This window comes from Zootoca vivipara, chromosome 1 (assembly GCF_965207765.1).
Source record: "Zootoca vivipara chromosome 1, rZooViv2.hap1.1, whole genome shotgun sequence".
Classification (NCBI taxonomy): Eukaryota; Metazoa; Chordata; class Lepidosauria; order Squamata; family Lacertidae; genus Zootoca; species Zootoca vivipara.
Window position 1 is genome coordinate 131,830,335 of NC_142582.1, and position 24,783 is coordinate 131,855,117.

A 24,783-nucleotide genomic window follows, 5' to 3' on the forward strand; every position below is an offset into this window, starting at 1 on the left:
TACTCCAGGTGAGGTCTGACCAGAGCAGAATACAGTGGTATTATTACTTCTCTAGATCTAGACGCTATACTCCTATTGATGCAGCCCAGAATTGCATTGGCTTTTTTAGCTGCTGCATCAGCAGCTTAGTTTATGTTACCGGTAGGTAGCCGTGTTGGTCTGCCGTAGTCGAAACAAAATAAAAAAAAATCCTTCCAGTAGCACCTTAGAGACCAACTAAGTTTGTCATTGGTATGAGCTTTCGTGTGCATGCACACTTCTTCAGATAACCTGAAACAGAAGTCACCAGACCCTTATATACAGTGGTACCTCTGGTTAAGAACTTTATTTGTTCCGGAGGTCCGTTCTTAACCTGAAACTGTTCTTAACCTGCCTGAAGCACCACTTTAGCTAATGGGGCCTCCTGCTGCCGCCAGAGCACGATTTCTGTTCTCATCCTGAAGCAAAGTTCTTAACCTGAGGTAATATTTCTGGGTTAGCGGAGTTTGTAACATGAAGCATTTGTAACCTGAGGTTCCACTGTATAGTGAGAGGGTGGGGAGGGGTATTACTCAGAAGGGTGGTGGGAATGGGGGATTGGCTGATAGGTGTGGTAAACCTGTTGACGACTGCAATTGCTCTTACAGGAAAAAGCAAGGGGGTGAGATGGCTAAAAAAGCTATAGTTTATGAACAACTTGGATTAAGAACTCTGCAAACCTGGAAGTAGGTGTTTTGGTTTGTAAACTTTGCCTTGGAAGCAGAACATGTTGAGTGTGTTCCATTTGTAAATTGAGTCCCCCTGTTTAAGAAAGCGTTGGTTTAAGAACAGACTCCTGGAAGGGATTAAGTTTGTAAACCAAGGTACCACTGTAGTTGAAATATTGCTTACAGCCTCAAATGCTGATGTCCGTATCTTGACTTCTGCTTCCCTCTGTATGAGACAATAATAGATTGTTGAACTGCATTGCCCTCTACTGGAATCCCAGATAAGATCGAAGCCGTATTTCCCCGTAGTGACTTCATAGAATCACAGAACCGTAGAGTTGGAGGGACCCCAAGGGTCATCTAGTCCAACCTCCATCCTAAAAACCCTTTGACACCTGACATGCATGTTTTTAGGCCCCATCATATTCTATTGACAGTAATTTATTTTACACTGATTTTAATGTCACAAAGATTGCTGTAACCTGAGATGGGACCTTATGGCGAAGGGTAGGTAAGAAACACAAAGTGAGCCCACCTAGACTAGATGGGACTTAAATACAGGTGTGGCTCCAGCCTGGATCTCTCAGCAAGGAGGCTGGACAAACTGTCCCTCAGGGGCTGTCAAGAGCCATGTCTTATACTTTGTGCATGTTGTTTAGTCGTTTAGTCGTGTCCGACTCTTCGTGACCCCATGGACCATAGCACGCCAGGCACTCCTGTCTTGCACTGCCTCCCGCAGTTTGGTCAAACTCATGTTCGTAGCTTCGAGAACACTGTCCAACCATCTTGTCCTCTGACGTCCCCTTCTCCTAGTGCCCTCCATCTTTCCCAACATCAGGGTCTTTTCCAAGGATTCTTCTCTTCTCATGAGGTGGCCAAAGTATTGGAGCCTCAGCTTCACGATCTGTCCTTCCAGGGAGCACTCAGGGCTGATTTCCTTAAGAATGGATAGGTTTGATCTTCTTGCAGTCCATGGGACTCTCAAGAGTCTCCACCAGCACCATAATTCAAAAGCATCAATTCTTCGGCGATCAGCCTTCTTTACTTTGTGCATACCAGCCCTGTTTCTTAACTGCATCCTTTTCTTCAGCCTCTCTTGTGCTCCTACCTTGTGCTCATTAAAAAGAGACCAACCCACAACGATGTTTGTCGGCTTTTCCTCTAGTAATGCATAATAATCCTGAATGCGAAGTCCGCCTGGCAGATTGGCATCCAGGAGACTAGAGCAAAAGCGATTCTCCCTGTCCGTTCCGGTTACAGAAGGGCTTCTCTGTTTCTGCAACTAAAAGATGCTAAAAGCATTTTCCTTCTCCCCTTCCTTCCTATGCCGGAGCGCCAGTCCGGGTGCGCTGCGCTGACCCCTGCTGGCGGCGCCGGGGAAGTGCGCGCGGCCCGAGCGGCACTTCCTGGCTGTGGCCAGGAGGGAGCGGTCGCGCAGCGCTCTCGGGTCCTTGGAGGTCTTGGGAGAAATGCAGCTCAACGGGGCCAGAAAGGGCTTGCAGAGCGCCGTGCAAACTCCCTTTCTCGCCCCGCAGTCCCCGCCACCCGCGGCATCCCGAGATCTCCGTGCCGACGGGGCCAGTGGCTTTTCCTGCGGGCTGAGGAATTCCTGCAAGCGGCTGGGGATTATCCTGGGGGCCAAGGCATCCTCGGTAAGGGTTGGACGGTGATTTCCCTGGATGGAATAAATGCATTTCCTATTGCTGTTTCTGTAGCGTCTCTCTCTGAATCGCAATTATTAATATTATTATTAGTTGTAACAGCAAAAGAATCTGGGTTTCGCTGTGTTGCCCAGGTAAGGCTGCAGCGGCTATTCACAGGCGCGGTCCCACTACTGATCGGCACGGGAGTTTTGACCTGCTCCGTCTCCGACCTGGGCCGGTTCACCCCTCCTTGGGCAACCTGGCGCGCCTCGGCTCCCCGGGGCTCGCCATATTGATGCCGAACTTAGTGCGGACACCCGATCGGCATAGCCCACAGCAGCCCCGAACTCCTGAGCTCAAGCGATCCGCCAGACTCAGCCTCCAGGAGTAGCTGGATTACAGGCACGCGCCACCGCGCCCGGCTGGAGGAGCCACAAGGAACTGCGCCTCTTGGCTCGGCCCGGCGTGACGTCACGGGAGAGGGGCGGGGACAGGAGGCGCGGGGCACCACGGGAGAGACAGAGCCCGCCACGTGCGCGCGTGCGCGCTCCGCCGCGGCCTTTCCTTCCCTCGCCAGGCGCCGAGCAAGATGGGGCACCAGCAGCTCTACTGGAGTCACCCGAGGAAGTTCGGCCAGGGATCCCGGTCCTGGTGGGTGGAAGGCGGCGGGAGGGAGGGAAGGGGGTCGGGGGGTCATTAGGGGGAGGGGGGGCCGGGAGGGAGGGAGGGAGCCATGAGGCGCCTCAGGGAGGGAAAGAGGGAAGAGAAAGGGGGGCAGAGGGGACGCTGTATAGGGAGTGGGGGGGAGAGGAGGGAAAGGGCAGCTAAGCCCGGGGGGAGGGGTCTCGGGGGGGGCTGAGGGGGCGCTTCCTCCGAGGGGGAGTATAGGGAGTGGGGGGTCCCCCCTGCCCCCCCCGCTGACCCACAGGCCTCTCTCCCCCCCCCCCCACAGCCGCGTGTGCTCCAACCGCCACGGCCTCATCCGCAAGTACGGGCTCAACATGTGCCGCCAGTGCTTCCGCCAATACGCCAAGGACATCGGCTTCATCAAGGTGAGGTGGGGAGGGGGGTGGATGGACGAGGGCAGAAGGGGACGGAGTGGGTGGGTGGGTGGGGGACCCCCTTTCTCTGGGGAGAGAGGCCAGCGAGGGCCGTTAGCCCTGCTCCTTGCGCTGCCCAGAGCCTAAATGGCGGGCAGAAGGGGCGAGTAATAAAGAAGCAGGGATGTTAATGCAGAGGGAAGTTAGGGGGTGAAGGGGGGTGGGTTATGGTGATGGGATAAAAGGGAGAAATGTATAATATGAATGATAGTGTAATGTTATGAGAGAATGTATTGTTTGTGAAATAAAAATAATGAAAAAAGGCGGGCAAGAGGGGCAAGTAATAAATAAATAATAAATAAGCGGGGGCGTTAATGCATAGGTGGTGGTTGTGTGAGGACATAAATATATTTTGGACAATGGTACATACAGAAATGGTGAAAAGGTTGAAAAAATCAACAATTAAAAAACATGAAGCATACCTGTAAAGTTTATTAGATGAACAAATACATAGTGCAGGCATCCCCAAACTTCGGCCCTCCAGATGTTTTGGACTACAATTCCCATCTTCCCCGACCACTGGTCCTCTTAGCTAGGGATCATGGGAGTTGTAGGCCAAAACATCTGGATGGCCGCAGTTTGGGGATGCCTGACCTAGTGGAAAGAAAAATGTATTTCTTTGTGGCAGCACAGCCGCCAGAATAGTAAGCTAAGTGGAAAACAAAAAAAGGTCCCAACAAAGGAAGAGTGGATATGCAAATTAAATGAGTATTTGTTAATGGCAAAGTTAACAGCAGTAATAAGAAATCAATCAAAGCAAAAATTGAAGGACCAATGGAAATGCTATGAGGAATATATGGAGAAACACTGCTCGAAGAAAGAAGTGCTAACATGCTTAGATTAAGAGATATGAAGGGGTATAAGATACATATTAGATGAAGAGTCAAAAAAATTAATAGGAAGGTACAGAGTAACAGAATGAACAATGTTGATATAGTATTTTATGATGGAAGTCGGAACAGTGACAGAGGGAAGTCAGAGGGGTGAAGGGTGGTGGGTTATGGTACTGGGATAAAAGGGAGAAATGTATAATATGATATGTATAATATGAATGATAATGTAATGTTATGAGGGAATGTATTGTTTGTGAAATAAAATAAAATAAATAAATAAAAGGTGGGCAGAAGGGGCGAGGAGCCAATTGCTTCTTCCCAAGAGGAGAGAGGCTCGAGAGTAGAAAAAGGGGCCTCTTGGGTCCTGGCAGTCACAGGCCTAGAGGAAGAAGCCACGGTTTGGGGGGACTCCAAGAGAAAGCCACACTAAACGCCTTCGCTCTTCTCTCACATTTCAGCTGGATTAAACACCTGTCCACCCACAGAGATGGCCTGAAGAGGACGGCAAACATGGAAGCTGCTTCGGCCGGATGAGACCCCCTCGCCGCACATAAGATGCTTTTGTGTACAGAAAAATAAAAAATAGGGACTTGTTGGCCCAGATTCTCAAACTCTGATGTGTGATGTTCATGATTTGGCATAGTTCTATCGTCATAGCAAATAGCGCTTGGGAAAGGAGGAGGTGGCAGGGGTGGATTCCAGCACCCAAAAAGGGGCCTTGTCATCTGCCTTGGCATCTTATGACCAGTATCCATGGTATGAGTTAGGGGCCTAACTGAAGAGGAGTCTTAGTTACAGAGAGACTCCTCTGTTTCCCGACTGTTCTTTTTGTACCTGGTTGCTTCTCATAACAACATATAGGAGTCCTGCAGCTGCTTCAGGCTAGTGGCAGCCTTGCTGTCCTCACAGGGGCCAACCAGGCACCTACAGTATGGGAATCCTTTAAGCTAGAAGGACCTTCCTGCAGTTTCCAGCAAGTGGAATTCAGAAGCATGGTGTCTCTCGCCCTCCTTGTCCTCACTTCCTCTTGGCTTCTTCAGCAGGAGAGCAAGTTGCAAGGCAGCACGGATGTCACCTCAGCAAGTGAGGAGAAGCTTATAAAATGTCAGGTTGGACCCAGGGTATACGTTTCAGAGGTCCTGTTTTCTCCAGGCAACCTCACACTCAAATTCCCAAGCTTTTGTGCTTTATATAAAAATAAATTACTGCCAATTTTACAAAGCAGATTTGTTGTATGATCTAAAGGGGTTTGTTGTGGGTGTTTTTGCATCAAAAGAGGTTGGAACCACTTGCAGTTTCACTCTAGATAACATTCCCCACATGGGACTGCCATTTTGTGTGGCAATGTTTCTCGACTCGTAAGGGCTGGCATGATTTCATCCTTCCTTTTTCAACCTTGTACCCCTCAGTTCCCAAAGGGTCGCCTGAGCATGCATGCCACTTGACCATAGACCCACAGCGCTCAAGGCATCTACCAGCACCTTAGAGACCAACTAATTTTGTCATAGGTATGAGCTTTCGTGTGCAAGCACACTTCTTCAGATTGTTTTCAGTTGGTTGCTGTGGAATTTTGTGGTCATCCTGCAGCGCAGCTGCTGGAGTTTTCAGAGCTTCTGGTGGTGTCGTCTAATTTGGGCGCCACTTTTTGTGTTTAATCATTATTTTAGGTTTGAAAGGTGTGGGGTTTTTGGGGGGGGTTATGCCAGATCCCTCCCTGATGGGCATGGAACATTGTGGATAAATTTGTTACATTACGGTTCAGCAGTTACAGAGAAAGGCTGTTTCATCCGCGCGCGCAATGCCTGCATTTTTATACGTATAAGATTGATAACTACTTAACTTTTATTTAATGATTTTATTGTCTAAATCATGCCACTGAAGGCTGAATGAATGAGCATCTGCTTTTGGGTTTCATTTTCTTTCTGCAGCAGAGTTGCTTTTACAGAAAAGTTTCCCTGCATCTTTTATTTCTTCACAGCAGCAGCATTCCAGCTATCTCTTAGGGAAATTCCCATTACAGCAATAAACACCATTTGGTTCTGTTTCTCAGAGTCTTTATTATTTACAAAACTTTACACTGGTCATTAATAAAGAGAGAGAAAACAAATAAAGCAACATAATATTTTTCTCTTTTAGCCATCCAGCGAGAGACCTAATGCGAACTCATGTTGATTGCATGATAAAGTCACCTGTTGCTCAGGACATTTTCTTTTGCCTAGCAACTTGTTCAAGGCCATTTACGAGTTTCTTCTAGAATATTCCAACATACATATCATTGAGTCATAGAAGGAACCCTAGGAGCATCTCATCCAACCCCCTGCAATGCAGGGATCTCAGCTGAAGCATCCATCACAGATGGCCACCCAAGTTCTGCTTCAAAACCTCCAAGGAAGGAGAGTCCACCACCTCCCAAGGGAGTCTGTTCCACTGTCAAACAGCTCTTACTGTCAGAAAGTTATCCCTGATGTTTAGTCGGAATCTCCTTTCTTGTAACTCGAAGCCATTGGTTCAGATTTTATCCAGGTTGAACAGACCCCCGTCGCTCCTCAAACGGAAGCAAGCCTGCTCTTCATTTGAGCTGAAGGCCTATGAGAGGACCAGGGAGAAGACTAGGCCAAAGAGAGTTGGGGTGAGAACACAGCCTTGTTTCCCACCACTCTTGATAGTGAAGGCATCCCCAGAAAGGCATCACTCGCATTTCCATGGAAGGACAAGCTTAGGTGGTCGCCCTATATTGTTAAGCAGTGTCATGGCCCAAAGATTTTCCAGCTGCACACCTGGACTCTGCAAGGGGTAGGCGGCCCAAGAAGGGAGCTAGGGGGACTGAGAGTGGGAAGGGATCACTTTCAGCTCTTACCTGCATGTCTACTGTTTTCACCAAGCTGAAAAGTGGTGGTGAAACTTTCTCCTGCAGCTGGCACAGTGAAAAAATCATGGCGACTGTTGACACCTGAGCTCTAAAGCCACATTGTGACTCAGGACAAGCTCTGTCAGTGAGGGCAAGAAATTTGTTGAGAACTGCATGCGCGAAGGCTTCCCCCCAGGGAATCAGCAAATAGATTAAAGATTAAACAACAGTTGTTATAGTCTTGGAGGTCACCTTCGTTCTTGTGTGAGTCTGTTGATGATTACTAAGGGTTCCCCTCCTACTGAAGCCCTTTCCACACTCCACACATTTAAATGGTTTCTCCCCTGTGTGAATTTGTAAATGTACACTAAGTGCTGAACCTTCTTGGAAGCTCTTTCCACACTCCATACATTTAAATGGTTTCTCCCCTGTGTGAATTTGTTGATGTCTTCTAAGTTTGCTATTATCAGTGAAGCTCTTTGCACACTCCATGCATTTATATGGTTTCTCCCCTGTATGAGTTTGTAGATGATGTGTAAAGCTTCCACTCTTACTGAAGCACTTTCCACACTCCATACATTTAAATGGTTTCTTCGCTGTGTGACTCTGTTGATGTCTTCTATGTGCACCAATATGACTGAAGGTCTTTCCACACTCCATACATTTAAATGGTTTCTCTGCTGCGTGAGTCCATTGATGTATTCTAAGTGCATCAATACGACTGAAGGTCTTTCCACACTCCGTACATTTAAATGGTTTTTGCCCTGTGTGAGTTCGATTATGTAAAGTAAGATGTCCACTCTGATGAAAGCTCTTTCCACACTCCATACATTTAAATGGTTTTTCACCTGTGTGGGTTCGATGATGTAAAGTAAGGCTTGAATTTTGACTGAACCTCCTTCCACACTCCATACATCTAAATGGTTTCTCCCCTGTGTGAATTTGATGGTGTACAGTAACGCAAAACCTCCGACTGAAGCTCTTTCCACACTCCATACATTTAAATGGTTTCTCCCCTGTGTGAATTCGTTGATGTCTTCTAAGTTTGCTATTATCAGCGAAGCTCTTTCCACACTCCATACATCTAAATGGTTTCTCCCCTGTGTGAGTTTGATGGTGTAAAGTAAGGCCAAACTTCTGACTGAAGCTCTTTCCACACACTATACATTTAAATGGTTTTTCACCTGTGTGGGTTCGATGATGTGAAGTAAGAGCACATTTATAACTGAAGCTCTTTCCACACTCCACACACTTAAATGGCTTCTGCCCAGTGTGAATCCATTGATGACCCCTCAGGTGTGAACGTTGACGGAAGCATTTTCCACATTCCACACATTTAAATGGTTTTTTCTTTATTCCCAATGAAACTACAGGTGGCCCTCTAGAATTCTGACTATCTTCTCCATCACCTACATGGTCAGGGAGAAAAAAAAAATCTTGTTAGGCTTTCAAGGTAGTGAAGAAAACTACCAAAAACACGAGCCAACTTAACACATCTCTTATTTGAACAGACTCCCCCCCCCCTCCTGTCTAGGTTCCAAGTTTTTAGGAAAGGAAATTCTATCAGATAAGGACAACAACACATTTGTCAACCTTTCACAATCCCCAATCACCCTTGAAAACACAGAGGGTCCTCACAGGAAGCACAGCTGCCCTTTCCATTAAAATGTCCACTGTCTTTTAGGTTCATATTTGCTCAATTGAACCACTTTGGGAGACCCTGACATAAGGATTATCGGGGGACTGCGGTAAGGGCCTGCCAGGTAAGTAATGACAGGGCCTGGTGCTTGAGATCAGGTGAATGAGTGATCAGATAGGCTAACGTTCTTGGATCTAGATCTCCATCTGTCAGCCTTGCATTGCAGAGAGAGAGAGAGAGGAGAGATGGAGATGCAGAAGGAAAGTAGCCAGAGCTTCACTGCTGGGAATCCCAGATTCAAACTTCCATCCCAAGAGGTTCTATTTCCCCACCATAGGTGTGCATGGCCTGATCTTGTACCTATCTTCTGACGCAGTCAGAAATTCTCTGGTGGAAAATCTCCATCCGGGACATTCCCGGTGTCTTTTCTCTTTTGAGGTGGGTGGTCAAGAACTCATGTAATTATCATCTCTGTCCCAACAGGGAATAGGCATAGGTGCCAAAGGTGAATATTAAAGGTCAATAAGAAATTTTAAAAATGACTCTCAAGACAGCAGAGATGTTTTGACCCAAAGAGATTAAAAATGTGAGTGCAAATACAAAACCAATATTCAAATCAGGTTCCTATGGGCATCTGTCGTGGATGCTAGATCACACTTGGGATCCCTTCCAACTCTACAATTCTTTGATTCTAGGATTCCCAGCCACTAGAATTCAGAGAAATAACACTTCTAAATGTGGAGGAAAAACATGGCTAGTAGCTGGGAATTAAATGTCTTTCTGATCCCACTAGCACCACGTACTGCAATCTGCCTGTCGCATGAGAGTTTGAATCTCTTTTCCTGTTGGTATATTTTTTTTCAGATTATCGGAATAATTTTTATTATTATTTAAATGTGTTTTCATTTTTTTCCTCACTTACAAAAACAATTAGCGGGACACTGAGCGACTCATTGTTTTTTTAAAAGGCTTTTCAAAGCTCTACTTCAAAAAAAAATTAAGCCTTAAAAAAGTGATAGGCAAAACCACTAAATGATGAAACGACATAATTTTTTACCAGGTATCTCACAGGTGAGCTGCAGAAAGAATTTAGTTGGTCAAGGGAACTGTGGACTGAAGGCCTGTGGACCAGGAAAGCTGGTACTAGAAATAGCTTGTGAGTCCCTTTGTTGCTATTATTATTATTATTATTATTATTATTATTATTATTATTATTATTATTCTCATTCTCATTCCATCTGATTGGGGTGCCCCAGCCTCTCTGGGAGCATCAAATTTTAAAAGCTTCCCAAAACTGCCTTGTTCATTTTGTGTACTTATTTTGAATTCAAACAAAGGACTTTCCTTAATATAAGCTTGTAAAATGACAACAACAACAACAACAACAACAACAAAATCCCGCTCCATTGACTCTCACAAACAGTCTTTTAAGACTGTCAAGCTTAGAGACAGATGAAGGGAAGTATATGACTTTGATAAAAAAAGGCATGAAAAAAAAAACCAGGGTGGGAAATAAGGTTTCTAGCTACTTTTTGAAGGGAGATTCTAGAAAGAGACAGACACTGTGGAGAAGGCCTATCTCCTTCCTTCCTTCCTTCCTTCCTTCCTTCCTTCCTTCCTTCCTTCCTTCCTTCCTTCCTTCCTTCCTTCCTTCCTTCCATCTTTTGTCCCCTATCCATCTTTCCTCTTGCCCCCCCTTTCCAGCCTCCATGCATCCCTCCAGGTCCTCATCTCCATTCCCTGCCACTCACCAGATCTCTCTGAGGGTCCTGCGAGAGAAGGGTCAGAGGTTGTGGGGAGGGATGCAGGAGACAGCCTGACCAGGTCAACTGTCCATCTTCCTCCTTCCATCCTCGGCTTGGATTGCAGGTTCAGCTCAGAAGGTTAAAAAAAAAGCGGAATGTTCCTGGGAGGGAGAAAGAAGGCAGCCTCAGAGCCCTTGCAGGAATTCCCCTGCCAGGCATTTTTCGGCTGAAGGCGAAGCCTCCCTATCCATGGGTCCCCGTCCCGGCCCCCAACCACAGTTTCTATGGTCAAAGAGAGGCACCTTCCTCCTGAACCCCAACAGACAGGAAAGGTGGAGTCCTGTCTCAAAAGGGATATCACCCCCAATAAAAACATCCCTTTCCTTTGCTGGCTAGCTTTTCTGTCTTCCAGCCTGGAGACCTGACATTGCAGCCACCACCAACCCGCATTTCTTTCTCTTCCTCCCCACTCCCCACCCCCCACTTTATCTCAGGGGCAGAGAATCTCCCTTGCATGCAGAACAGGGTGGATAAAAATCAATGATTATTTTAAAATAAAATGCTTTTTGAGGAAAGTATATTACCATCCAAAGGTTATTCCATCATGAAATAAAGATTAGTTTTTTTAATTATGTAGAATAAGGTTGTATATGTTTAATTTTTGGGGTAAATAAATTCCATTAATCCATACACAATGTCATGTTCTTCCTGAGGTTTTTGTAAGATTATTGGGCATTTTCTCTGCCTACAAGATATTATCGCAGATGCTTGGTTTACGTTTGCAGTTCTCAAAACTGAATTTGACTCAGCAGAGATCACATGCCTCTTATTCGCAGCAAAAATGTTATAACATGAACAGAGTTGAGAAAAAGACCTTAATCCTATTGTTCTACAGAATCAACCACTTCAGTGCTAAATTTCAAGAAGTTCAGTGAATAGAACAGAAACAATATTTTCCTGATTGTTTGGAGTGGACAGTATTTAGGTTTTTCATGTGTAAGGCTGGGCTGACAGTGTAAGTTTCTTAAAATATATATATTTTGTTTTTGTTTAGCCAAATCAGTTAACAAACATGGATGTCTGTTTAAGCAAATAACATATTCTGTAATGTTATTGTTTCAGTTGAATAAATCTATTTAAATTGTTATTATTAAGGTAATGATTCTTTTTCTCCTTCCTTAGTACAACAGAAAAGTTGTCCAAATATGAATGATTAACCTATTAAACGCGGGATAAAAAAACTAATATGAAAAGTTGTTATTCTGGCTTGAGAGCAGTACATGTGAAAAGGATCTAGGAGTCTTGGTAGACCACAAACTTGACATGAGTCAGCAGCAGCTAAAAAAGCCAATGCAATTCTGGGCTGCATCAATAGGAGCATAGCGTCTAGATCTAGGGAAGTAATAGTACCACTGTATTCTGCTCTGGTCAGACCTCACCTGGAGTACTGTGTCCAGTTCTGGGCACCACAGTTCAAGAAGGATACTGACAAACTGGAACGTGTCCAGAGGAGGGCAACCAAAATGGTCAAAGGCCTGCAAACAATGCCTTATGAGGAACGGCTTAGGGAGCTGGGTATGTTTAGCCTGGAGAAGAGAAGGTTAAGGGGTGATATGATAGCCATGTTCAAATATATGAAAGGATGTCATATGGAGGAGGGAGAAAGATTGTTTTCTGCTGGTCCAGAGAAGTGGACACGGATCAATGGATTCAAACTACAAGAAAGAAGATTCCACCTAAACATTAGGAATAACTTCCTGACAGTAAGAGCTGTTCGGCAGTGGAATTTGCTACCAAGGAGTGTGGTGGAGTCTCCTTCTTTGGAGGTTTTTAAGCAGAGGCTTGACAGGCATATGTCAAGAATGCTTTGATGGTGTTTCCTGCTTGGCAGGGGGTTGGACTGGATGGCCCTTGTGGTCTCTTCCAACTCTATGGTTCTATGATATTCTAAAAATCTTCATCTACTTGCATATTAAAGTTATACCAGCAAGAATTAGTCTTTATGTAGAAAACTATGATTTAAATCAAGCCTTACTAACTAGTGATTTAAATCGTGATTTAAATCAAATGAAATCCACCCTGATGCAGAAGGTCCAAATTCAATGCCCAGCAGCAACTCCACGGCAGGGCTGAAAGAGATGCCATTTGGATAATACAGACCCAGGCAAAGGATCCACCTCCACCCCACCCCCCAAATGAAACATCTGCAGGGCGGTGCTTACCCACAATATTTTAGCCCTGCCCCCCCCCCCAAGATTTCCTGGCCAGTACCCAGAATGGAAATGTTTTCCCCCAAGGTTTGCAAAGCATCTCACACAATGCTCAATACGGAAACAAGGAACTGGGGAGGGGTACCCCAAACATGATCTCCGTGTGCGGGAGTTAGGGGGCTCCTCCCGGATACTTCCACGGGGACCCCGAACCCACACGTGTTTTTTCCACGGCAGCAACGGGACGAAGGCTGCAAGACCTGCATTCAATTCCGCAAAGCTGGCAGCAGAGTTTGATCGCTTGGCGAGACCTAGATTAGAGATACAGTATCCTATCCGGCCATTTAGGATGAGCTAGCTCGTCTCTACCCTTTGGACCAAGAATTAAGATATGCAAAAGGTCTACTTACAAGAATCTCGCGTCTTGCAATCCAGTATGAGAACAGACACCGACACAGCACACCTTCGAGCAAAAATGCAGGCGTTTGCATGAAAAATCTTCAGGCTTGCATGGAGAGCAAACACACAAATGTCCTTGCAAGTTGAGATTTTGGGGGGAGGAGAGAGAGAGAGAGAGAGGCAACCGCAAAACAAACCTTTCCTCCTTTCCGGCAGGGGAGAGGGATCAATTCATAACCATAATCAGAGACCTTGCATCCTTCTCTGAGATTTAAAAGCTCTGTGGTTCGTAACCCCTTGCTTCCTGGCAATCTGTATGAGTCAGAACTGTAGGGACCCCCGAGGGTCATCTAGTCCAACCCCCTGCAATGCAAGGAACCTCTGCTGAAGGATCCATGACAGAGGGCCATCCAACATCTGCTTAAAAACCTCCAAGGAGCGAGGAGAGGGATTGGCTTGTTAACGGGAAAATCTGAGGGCTCCCTTGGACAAAACAGAACTCCAGCCAAAATATCAGAGCAAAACAGCAGCCAGTAGGCTTGGTCTTTATTAAGGACGAACTGACGCGACGGGGCCCCACCTGCAACGAAGTGAAGCAAGATGGAGACCCCGAACGAAAGGGGTCTTCCCTTTTTATGTGCTCCCCACCACCAAGATACACCCCTAAGTCTACGTCACTAAAATGTCACTAACACATCATTAATAAATTTTTTCACTGTATCTGAAGAAGTGTGCATGCACACGAAAGCTCATACCAAAATAAAAACTTAGTTGGTCTTTAAGGTGCTACTGAAGGAATTTTTTTATTTTACTTCGACCCAGACCAACACGGCTACCTACCTGTAACCACATCATTAATACATCACAAAAAAGGAGGGGTTCAGAGGTAGTAATTCGAGCACCTGGCCAGGTGTTCCTGGCGCCTTCTCACCCCCTCCCTTCTATATTTTCTCAGGTAAAAGGGAGGTGCACAGTCATCAGGAGGGTGATGGTTGTCCATTGACTTAGGCTTGGTCCGAATCCACATGAAGGGGAAATCCATTGTATAGGAGATGGTCGGCTGTCTGGCACAGTTGGAGGTGGAATTTCCTTGTTCGGGAGGAGGCTGTGTACGTGTCGTCTCGCTCACCAGATTATGGCTGTTTTTCCTCCCAGGATCCCCCCTTTGATACAGTTTAATATACAGACTAAAATAAACATGGAATCCAAAGAACCCTGAGTCGTGAGTGTTTCATTTTAGATGTACAGTATGTGGAGAAATGGTCTGTCCTTGACAGTAATGGGTTAAAACATTCAACCACTTTGGGTTACAGGCAACTTCAAAAAACCAGTCAGTAATCACCTGAGGTAAGTGTAGAAAGGGGTTGTTATAACGTTGCAATGTCCAGTATATGATGGGTGGAGGTATATTTGGGACGTAGGAAGCTGTCAAAGTAGATTCACCCGGTCTACCAATTGACGGAGAACAGACGCCGGGAAACATGCTGATAGAGCCGTCAAAGTAGACTCATCCGGTCTACCCATACAAGGAGCGGGAGCGCGAGTGCGTCCTTCCGGAGGGACGAAGTGTCGGCCAGCCCTTATTTACGGGGGGGGGGGGGGGGAATAAAAGAAAGGAGGCTACGTGAAGAAGGGGCGTGCTTGTGGAACTGTGTAAACCTATATTTTGTGTAGAAAGATTGGGGGGGGGTAATTCCTACAACAGGCTGCAATGTTTTCAGATAAATGAAATATTTAAGATTGATAAAAAGAAAGATTTTCAGTATGAAATGTCAAATTTTCAGAGAGAAATAATAGGAAATGATAGGAAATTAAGATCAAAAATGTATAATCTGTTGCTGGAATGGGAAACGAAAGACAAAGAGGTTAAATCAGTTTTTACATCACCCTTTATAGAATTGGTGGATTCTCAACAAACAAACAAAAAAGGAGGAGGGAGGTTCTTGGTGCTTGTAGAGTTTCTTTTCTTTTTTGAAGGGGATGTCACAAAAAAAAGAAAAAATCCCACAGGAGGGGATACAAATACTGTACACACATTTATTTGTCCATGCGGAGATGTCAGGCTCAATTGCAGCTGGCTTGCACTCTTCATAAAGATTTGAGGAGCGACGTTATACTACTACCGTATCCATCCCAGCTCAGCCTTTGCTACGGCGTCGTTTCTTCTGCTAGAATCGATGATAACCAGCAGACGGCAAAAACTGCAGAAAATTTAGCAGGGGCAACTAGAATAAGATGTGTTATCGGATTCTCTTTCTGACACATTGCACAATTTATTTATTTTTAATCAAAAGAAATCCTATTGCTTCCCATGTTTTATCTGCGGCCAGAAGATCGTGTATTAATTCTGGCATTTGTATTGATGCCAACTTCCCTGGAACGTCCTTTGCATGGCTCTCTCCTCGGTGGTGCTTTGTGTTTTATTCTGTTGCTTTGGCTAGTGGCTGATGCAAATTCAGAAGGAAGGGGCGAGGGAAAGACTCCCGAGGAGAAAGGCAAAGGCAGGGGGGGGAGGAGGAGGAGGAGACAGAGATGCAGGAAGACATGGGCAGCAAGTAAATAAAGGGGAGGGGAGGGAAGATGCCCACTTTGCCTCCCCTCAACATTCCTCAAGTCCCCCCAAGGAGCCGCAACACACCAGTGGAAAACCATTGGGCTAGAACAATTAAAACTTGACAAAACTCAAAGTGCCCATTATCAACATGGGGGGGGGGAACCCAGGGCTATTCCCCAAACACTTGGGCACCTGAGACTATGTACAAACTGGCAACTGCCCTCCCCAAGGAAGAAGGGGTGTGTGAAGATCTGCATCAGGAACAAAGGGGGAGGGGAATAAAGATCCATATTGGGATCTGCTTCTCCTGTAGATCCTGCCACCCAAAGTGGTTGCAACAACTTGCCTCTTGGATGGGCCGGTTCTGGGGGCATCACTCGGGATACGCCTTGTAGAGAAGAATCATAGAATCATAGAGTTGGAAGAGACCACAAGGGCCATCCAGTCCAACCCCCTGCCGAGCAGGAAACACCATCAAAGCATTCTTGACATATGCCTGTCAAGCCTCTGCTTAAAAACCTCCAAAGAAGGAGGCTCCACCAAACTCCTTGGCAGCAAATTCCACTGCCGAACAGCTCTTACTGTCAGGAAGTTCTTCCTAATGTTTAGGTGGAATCTTCTTTCTTGAAGTTTGAATCCATTGCTCCGTGTCCGCTTCTCTGGAGCAGCAGAAAACAATCTTTCTCCCTCCTCCATATGACATCCTTTCATATATTTGAACATGGCTATCATATCACCCCTTAACCTTCTCTTCTCCAGGCTAAACATACCCAGCTCCCTAAGCCGTTCCTCATAAGGTTTCCAGGCCTTTGGCCATTTTGGTTGACCTCTTCTGGACATGTTCCAGCTTGTCAGTATCCTTCTTGTCAGTATCCTTCTTGCTAAAAGCATCTCCCTCCCATTCACACCTTCTCCACAAAAAGAGAGGAAATTCCTGACTTTACCTCTTGTGCACTTGGAACTCCTAAGACCGTGAAACCCAAGGCAACCTAAGCCCAGGGGAATACCAAATTAATGAGGCTGACAATCAGACGCAGTCCAGTCATCATACTGTGAAACTTTATTTGAATAAACGGTGGGCAGGAAGTTAGAAAAGAGGTCAAACACATTACGAGATAAAGCAAGGTACTGTAGCTCTTAAAAATGGACTAATCATGGCCTATTGACTAACAATATAGCAAACCGATGAGTAGCACAGGGGATGGTCAGTGTTCCAGTGGTATGGATATGGAAAATTCAACCGATGAGTTTTAAAATACCAAATGATTTTTTTTTTAGTACAGAAACCTTTTCATTCAGCTGGAAAATCGTAGTATAAAAATGGTATTCAAAGGATTATGCAAAGTTCAGGTAGTGAGCACCTGTTGTATCTGAACAGTGAAGGACAAGGTAGGTCCATCATTTGGGCAGTGAAAAGGGGGCATCAAAACTCAGCTCACTCACCACCAAGACCCCAGATTCACACCCTCCCCATATTATCCAGAATCACGTCTTGTGCACTAGTTTAATACATGTGCCTATAAATTTCCATACAAACACCAGAACACCACACAAACGCCATACATTTAAACTTTATTTCCCCCTTTATGAGTTTGTAGTAAGTCCTGGCTGACCCCTGAAGCTGTTACCACACTCCATACATTTAAATGGCTTCTCCCCAGTGTGAGTTTGTTGGTGCGAAGTAAGATGTTCAAGAGTTTTGCACGTTCCCAAGTAAGCCTGCTGCCCCCAAAAGCCAGAGAATCTTAGCCATATAGGGTGAAGCTCCTTGCAAGCTCCCTGGTGTTTCAGAAGATATCCTAAACATTCTAATAGTTAGTACTGTGTCTGTATACTTTCATGTCCGCTAGTGCAACTTCTTCCAACTGCTTTACATGGCTTTCTTCACCTGGGGGTGTTCTTTGATGTTTCGGATGTGCTCCACTTTTACAGCGCTCTTGCCAGAGTCGTTCCCAAGCGCTCAGCACCTGTAATCGAATGATGGGGAGCAGCCAGCGCACTCCCAGTAGTGCCCCCCTCACCCCACAAGATCTTGCACCTCATCAATGCACCCAGAACAGGGAGCAGTTCCGAAAAGCCCTCTGGGGTTTCTTGAATTCACTTTCACGGAATCAGAATTGTAGGAAGGGACCCCTAGGGTCATCCATCCCAACCCCCTGCAACACAGGAATTTCTGTGTCCTTTTCTGAAACATTCCTCTGAAAAGTGTCTCTCCGTGATCCGTGATCTCTTAAGCGGTTTCCTCCTGTGTGCACACACGTCACACCCATTTTGCGCTTTCAGCTCGTGCCGAAACCCTCCCTGCTTTTCCCCTCCCCCTGGTGGATTTTGTGGTGCTTGTTGAGGTTGGCCCTCTGGATGAAGCTCTTCCCACATTCCGCGCACTCGTAAGGCTTCTCCCCGGTGTGGATCCTCTGGTGCCGGTTGAGGTTGGAGTTGCTGCCGAACCTCCTTCCGCAGACGGGGCACTTGTGAGGCTTCTCTCCCGTGTGGATCCTCTGGTGGCGGTAAAGGACCGAGCTGGACCTGAACGTCTTCCCACAAGACGAGCATTCGTAGGGCTTCTCCCCTGTGTGGGTCCTCTGGTGGATGATGAGCTTTGAGCCGGAAAGGAAGAACTTCCCACAGACCTGGCATTTGTGGGCTTTCGCTCCCGCTCGGCGGCTCTTGATCACGCTGGAGCCTGGGCCGAAGCTTTTCCCGTGAGCTCTGCAGGTATTCCGCTTCTTCCCTGTGTCCACTCCTGCTTGGACGGTGGTCACAATGAGGGCTGTGTAATCTCCCCCCAAAAGTACAGCTCCGTCTCCATCCCCTCCCGCGTAGTTCCTCAGCTGGCCCTCAGGCCTCTCCTGACGGGCAGAAGCATTTTCCTGGGGGGCCACCTCTTCTGCTTTCCACAGGGACACCCCTGCTCGGCCCGAATCTTCCGCTGTGAACATCTCCCTCTCGTGTGCAGCCATCCATTCCTGGCCTGCATAAGAAATGAGAGAATCCCAAATTACTCTTTCCTTGCGCTAGAGAAAAAGAAACAAGAGTTTTAAAGCAGGGGAAATAAAGGTTGGAGAATCAGAACATTAGGGGGAGGCAGTGTGGCGTAGTGGTTAGCATGATGGGGCAAAGGACCTGGGAGACCAGGGTTCAAATTCCCCAGCACACTGGGCCCTAAAGCTCCCTGGGTGATATTGGGCCAATCATTCTCAGCCTGCGAGACAGTTTAGGCTGAGAAGCAGTGACCCGCCCAAGGGCACCTAGTGGGTTTCATGGCCAAGTGGGGATTTGAACCCGGGTCTCCTGGGTCTTAGTTCAATATTCTAGCCAGTGCGCCATACTGCAGTAGGGCACCTTAGGGTATTTGAGATCTTTTGTGGGATTGATACACCATGAGAGCCAGCGTGGTGTAGTGGTTTAGAACAGTAGATTTCTAATCTGGGGAACTGGGACAGGAGGCGGGCAGGTGTGGAGGACTCCCTGGTCCTGAATGGGGTAACTGTGCCCTTGAAGGACCAGGTGCGCAGCCTGGGAGTCATTTTGGTACGCAGGCTGAGACCCTACCTGCCCGCAGACTGTCTTGCCAGTGGTGCATGCTCTAGTTATCTCCTGCTTGGACTACTGCAATGCACTCTACGTGGGGCTACCTTTGAAGGTGACCCGGAAACTACAACTAACCCAGAATGCGGCAGCTAGACTGGTGACCATACCTGCCAAGTCCGGGTCGTAAATATCCGGGATCGGCAGCGCGCGCATGACCGGCGCTTTGCCCTTCTATGGGCACCAGAAAATGGCGGCGCCAGCGCCGGAAGTCGCTTCCGCGCATGACCGGAAACACATAAAAGCGACTTCCGGCGCCGGCGCCGCCATTTTCTGATGCCCATAGAAGGGCAAAGCGCCACCGGAAGTCGCGTCATGCAACTTCCAGTCATGTGCGGAAGCGACTTCCGGCGCCGCCGCCATTTTCTGGTGCCCATAGAAGGGCAAGCGGCACCAGAAAAATGGCCGGGTAATTAGGGTTGCTAACAATTGCATTCTCCTCCACTCATAGCTGCCAAGTATCCCGATTTAAGGGACAATACCGGGATTTTTCCCTAAACGGGAGACCGCCGGGAAACGGTAAGAAAAAAAGGGTTTTCCCGGCGGATACGGGATACTTGGCAGCTATGCTGGTGACTGGGAGCGGCTGCCGAGACCACATAACACCGGTCTTGAAAGATCTACACTGGCTCCCAGTACGTTTCCGAGCACAATTCAAAGTGTTGGTGCTGACCTTTAAAGCCCTAAATGGCCTTGGTCCAGTATACCTGAAGGAGCGTCTCCACCCCCATCGTTCTGCCCGGACACTGAGGTCCAGCGCCAAGGGTCTTCTGGCGGTTCCCTCGCTGCGAGAAACCAAGTTGCAGGGAACCAGGCAGAGGGCCTTCTCGGTAGTGGCACCCACCCTGTGGAATGCCCTCCCACCAGAGGTCAAAGAGAACAACAATTACCAGACCTTTAGAAGGCATCTCAAGGCAGCCCTGTTTAGGGAAGCTTTTAATGTTTGATAGATTTCTGTATTTTAATGTTTTGTTGGAAGTCGCCCAGAGTGGCTGGGGGAACCCGGCCAGATGGGCGGGGTATAAATAATAAATTGTTGTTGTTGTTGTAATTATCCCCCTCTTACCCAACTTGCTGGCTTCCTGGTCCTCCTCCTCCTGCTTTGTTTCAGCGCACAGTGGCCCCTCTTGTTCCCCACCATCAGGAGCATTTTCTACCTCGGAGAAATTCACAGCCACCACCTGCAAGAGCAGCAAGGAAGCTTTTCAGAACAGGGACCCCCCCCCCTCTAGATCCTGAGGCCCACTTCGCTCTCCCCATCTCGACTTGGCAGCCCCATGGCCACACTGGGGGCTCAGGTACAGGCTGCCTGTCTCCATGAATTTGAAGCCTGATTATCGCCCACCCACAGCAACTGGCCCCCAGCTGGAGGGGCAGCTCCAGCAGGACAGAGCGAAGGAGCTCCTGGAGGCTTTCTGACTGGGGCAATTGGCCAGGTGGAGGGCTTAGGGGGAAGAGCAGGAGCCTCAGTGGACGCTAATGCAGAGGCCTCTCTGGGCAAGAGGTTGGCAACCCCCATGAATTTGTAGGAAATTCAATGGGGTGATGGGTTTCTCCAGCCTGCTCTGTGGGTGCGACTGAGAGAGGGAGGAAGAGGTTTATTTGCAGTGTGCGAGAGAGACAGAGGTACAATATGTGCATGAGTGTTTCTGAGAGAGGCTGTTTGTCAGTGGTCCTTGCATACTGCATGCATGTGTGTATATATGTGAAATCAGGACCAGCAAAACCTGGATGACTGCATGGCAAGCGTAAGACTGTGGGCGAGAGAAAGAGTATTCTTTCTAATTTTGCATTACGTCACACCACACTCCCCATGGAAGCCCACAGCACTTTCTCAACATTCAAAATGTGCCCACCGGTCCCAAAAAGGTTGGCGACCACGGCTGATCATAAAGCCAGAGTGTTGTAGTGTCAGACTAGGACATGAGAGACCAGGGTTCAAATCCCCACTTGGCCAGGAAGCTCAGTGGGTGACCTTGAGGGGCCAGTCTCTGCCTCTCAGCCTGATCTACCTCACAAGGTTGTTGGTGTGGGGGATTAATGGCAAGCAGAGCCATGTACGCTGCCTGGAGCTCCTTGGAGGAAAAGGTGCAATAATAATTTACATAGGGCCTTCTTGGTAGTGGCACCCACCCTGTGGAATGCCCTCCCAACAGGTGTCAAGGAGATGAGTAACTATATAACCTTTAGAAGAAAATCTGAAGGCAGCCCTGCACTTGGAAGTTTTTAGTGTTTGATGATTTATTATATCTTTATATATTGCACCATAATATATAAAGACATAATAAATCATCAAACACTAAAAACTTCCAAGTGCATTATGGTGCTGGAGGAGACTCTTGAGAGTCCCATGGACTGCAAGACGATCAAACCTATCCATTCTGAAGGAAATCAGCCCCAAGTGCTCACTGGAAGGACAGGTCCTGAAGCTGAGGCTCCAATACTTTGGCCACCTCATGAGAAGAGAAGACTCCCTGGAAAAGACCCTGATGTTGGGAAAGATGGAGGGCACTAGGAGAAGGGGAAGACAGAGGACGAGATGGTTGGACAGTGTTCTCGAAGCTACGAACATGAGTTTGACCAAACTGCGGGAGGCAGTGCAAGACAGGAGTGCCTGGCGTGCTCTGGTCCATGGGGTCACGAAGAGTCGGACACGACTAAACGACTAAACAACAATATTGCACAGGTGAAACTCAGAAAATTAGAATATCGTCGAAAAGTGCATTTATTTCAGTAATAGATGCATTACATGCAAAGCAAGATATGTCAAGCCTTTATTTGTTGTAATTGTAATTATTTGTCGTTAGGCAGGTCAATTATAAATGGAATGTAATTAATGAAATGTAATAGCGATGTTTATTTTTGTATTATTGTAACTATTTGTTTAATTACTGTAGAATTTCCAAAAGAAAGCATTTGTAAAAATTAAAAGGAAAATAAAAAATAATAAGTTGCATTACTGAAATAAATGCACTTTTCGACGATATTCTAATTTTCCGAGTTTCACCTGTATGTTTGAAGCCACCCAGATAGGCAGGATATAAATAATAATATTATCATTATTATTATTAACCAATAAGGCTATCCTACCTATATTGGAAGGAAAGGAAAATAGGAATGCAATGCAAACTTGAGCATATAGATTTGGGTTGTCCTATTATTTACTCTGTGGGGCAACTGTGCCGGTCAGGCCAGGCCAGGCTGTGGGAACAGCTGTACCCAAAAACTAGACCTGAAGGGTGTGCTTTCTGGACCCAGATCCAGAAAGTCCCACCGCAGAGGAACTTTGCGGAGAAATCACCTGGCTTCCGTCTCGTTCGGTCTCTTGCTGCCTGAGCAGAAAGTCCTCGGCCAGGGCCACTGCCTGGGAGCAGGTCTCGGGGCCCCGTTCCCTCACCCAGCTCTGGATCTCGGGCGGCAGGACGCTCAGGAACTGCTCCAGGACCAGCAGCTCCAGGATCTGCTCCTTGGAGTGCCTCTCGACGGCCAGCCACTGGCGGCACAGATCCTGCAGCCGCCCATGGACGTCCCGGGGGCCCTTGGCCTCCCCATAGCAGAAGCGCCGGAAGTGCTGGCGCTGCTTCTCCCGGCCGAGAGCATCTCTGCGCAAGAGGGCCGCCTTCACCTTCCCGTAGTCCTCCCGGTCTCTGCCCTCCAGCAAGCCAAAGGCCAGCTCAGCTTCTCCTCGGAGGGCCGGCAATAGCCGCGCTACCCACTCCTCCCGGGGCCAGCGGCAGGCTGCGGCTACTTGCTCGAAAGAGGCCAGGAAGGCCTTTGTGTCGCCCCACGGGGTGGGCTCCTCAGGCTGGGCTTCCGGGCCCTGGCAAGGGGGCTCCACCGTCCTCAGGAAGTCCTGCCACTGGGATTCCCACTGGCGGGAGAAGCCCTCTTCCGGCTCCTCTTTCACGGGCTGCGGAGTGGCTTTCTGAGGGGATCTCATTGCTTCTGGGGACTGCCTTCTGTCCTCCATCTTGGGTTTGCAGTCTACAGTGTCCGGGTCCTCCTGAAGGCCTCTTCCTCCTGCTCCCTCCAGTGCTTCCTCCGGGGCGCATCCTGTCGTGACTTCTTCCTCCAATTTCATCTTCGCCAATAACTCCAGCAGCTCTGGAATAAAAGACAGCAATCTGGACAGCTGTGCTGAGCTCCTGTCAAGGAAGAGGAAAGGCAGAATTAGAACAAAGGAGCTCTCCGCCTCCAGAAAACCCTTCACCTTTTATTTTTAAACAAACTGGCCATACAGCAAACAACATGGACATTGTGCCTGTTTTAGTGGATTTCCAAAAGATTAAAAAAAAAACCACCCTATTTATTTTGTAAATGCAGGCAGAACTTCATCTAACTGCAGTCTCTTTTCTGCTATTCGAGCACTCAGAGTGAATTCCAAAGTGAACCATTTCCCAAGCCCAGATTCAACATCTTGGGATCAAAGAGGAGAAAAGGAGGTGAGAATGGCAGTGGTCTGATAGGCCTCCTATGGATCAAAGGGGAAGAAGAAACATTCCAGCTCAAATCCCTCAAAATCTTGGCTAGGGCAGAATAAGACGGGGAAGGTGAGATCCACCCACAGCAACCAGCTTTTGCCTCTCCGGCTGAGGACCTCAAGGGCAGATGGCTGCTCCCTCTCCAGTTCTGGACACCTGTCTCCCGGGAAGAAAGGGCTATGATACCACTGCCCTTTTGGACATCCAGGGAGGGGGGCAGGAGGGTGCTGAGCTATCTCTGCCTTGCCTGGCACGGAGGGCGGATCCTTCTGGGAGCGTGCAAAGCTGCTTTCTGCAGAGTAAAGTCAATGGTCCCTCACCTGGGATGCATGGGTCAGGGCGCTCCCTAACCTGCCCCTTTCCATGGAGTTGCCTCTCTAAACACACACACACACCCCTCCTCTGCCCTGGCCTTATTTAATCTATTTACATTTCTATACCGCCCCATATGTGTAGGTCTTAGGGTGGTTTGCAAGATAAAACCACAGTGTGAAAACATAAAATACATAATAATAGCCAGGGCTAGCTAGATGCAGAAACAAACCGTCTCTGCCCCCCTCCCTTCCCACCCCAGTGGGGTTCCCAAGGGCCTAGATCTCTCCCCTATCGTTGCAAAGCGCCCCCTCCCCAGACAGAGTCACTGGTGCTGCACAGGTGGCGTCTTACATTGGGGGGGGGTTTGCAAGAATGACTGAATGGCCGGGGGGGGGGGTTTCTTGCATGGACCTGGCCACCCTCTGTCCTCTCCCCCCCCTCTTTGCAATGCATCTCACCTCTGCTCGTGCCCCCCCTTCCTTCCTTCCTCCCTGGTCCGGCTCTTTCTCTGCTGCTGCGCTGTTTAGTAGCAAACCTTCCCCATCCCAGAAACAGCATCCACGGCTTCGCATAGAGATAGGAAAAGGATAGAGTCACCGCAGGTTTTTTTTTTTTGTCTGGAGCTCCACTTCCGGGCTCGTTTCCTTCCTTCGCTCCGGAACGGAAGTGAAATCTTCCCATGCAGGACAATGGAGAGATCTCAAGGGCTGCTCTTTGTGAATGAATGAATGAACGAATGAAT

General features: G+C 47.7%; 2 protein-coding genes and 1 non-coding gene across 3 annotated transcripts; 1 reads left to right on the plus strand and 2 right to left on the minus strand.

Annotated features, from left to right (window-relative positions):
* Nucleotides 1-2,452: 2,452 nt before the first annotated feature.
* On the minus strand, nt 2,453-2,752 carry LOC148687768 (signal recognition particle RNA). The gene has a single exon (XR_015946851.1).
* A 151-nt stretch (nt 2,753-2,903) lies between these two features.
* RPS29 (ribosomal protein S29) lies at nt 2,904-4,873 on the plus strand. Its single transcript, XM_035102185.3, has 3 exons — nt 2,904-2,980; nt 3,282-3,381; nt 4,721-4,873. Exons 1-3 carry the CDS (start codon nt 2,919-2,921, stop codon nt 4,727-4,729), a joined length of 171 nt encoding a protein of 56 aa, XP_034958076.1. The 5' UTR covers nt 2,904-2,918; the 3' UTR covers nt 4,730-4,873.
* Nucleotides 4,874-5,993: 1,120 nt separating this feature from the next.
* On the minus strand, nt 5,994-24,654 carry LOC118097525 (uncharacterized). The gene is made up of 5 exons (XM_088661518.1): nt 24,500-24,654; nt 22,547-23,390; nt 20,312-20,426; nt 17,954-18,628; nt 5,994-8,519 (listed from the first exon to the last, which is right to left on the minus strand). Exons 2-5 carry the CDS (start codon nt 23,324-23,326, stop codon nt 7,330-7,332), a joined length of 2,760 nt encoding a protein of 919 aa, XP_088517644.1. The 5' UTR covers nt 23,327-23,390; nt 24,500-24,654; the 3' UTR covers nt 5,994-7,329.
* Nucleotides 24,655-24,783: the final 129 nt, after the last annotated feature.

What these genes read in the sequence shown, in the direction of transcription:
- RPS29 (XM_035102185.3), top strand. Translation starts at nt 2,919, where the DNA reads ATGGGGCACCAGCAGCTCTACTGGAGTCACCCGAGGAAGTTCGGCCAG. An exon ending in GGCCAGGGATCCCGGTCCTG is followed by an intron (nt 2,981 to 3,281) that starts GTGGGTGGAAGG and finishes CCCCCCCCACAG; the next exon opens with CCGCGTGTGCTCCAACCGCC.
- LOC118097525 (XM_088661518.1), bottom strand. Translation starts at nt 23,326, where the DNA reads ATGAAATTGGAGGAAGAAGTCACGACAGGATGCGCCCCGGAGGAAGCA. An exon ending in CCAGGAAGCCAGCAAGTTGG is followed by an intron (nt 18,629 to 20,311) that starts GTAAGAGGGGGA and finishes TTTCTTATGCAG; the next exon opens with GCCAGGAATGGATGGCTGCA. An exon ending in GGAGGGGAAAAGCAGGGAGG is followed by an intron (nt 8,520 to 17,953) that starts GTTTCGGCACGA and finishes CTGACCATGTAG; the next exon opens with GTGATGGAGAAGATAGTCAG.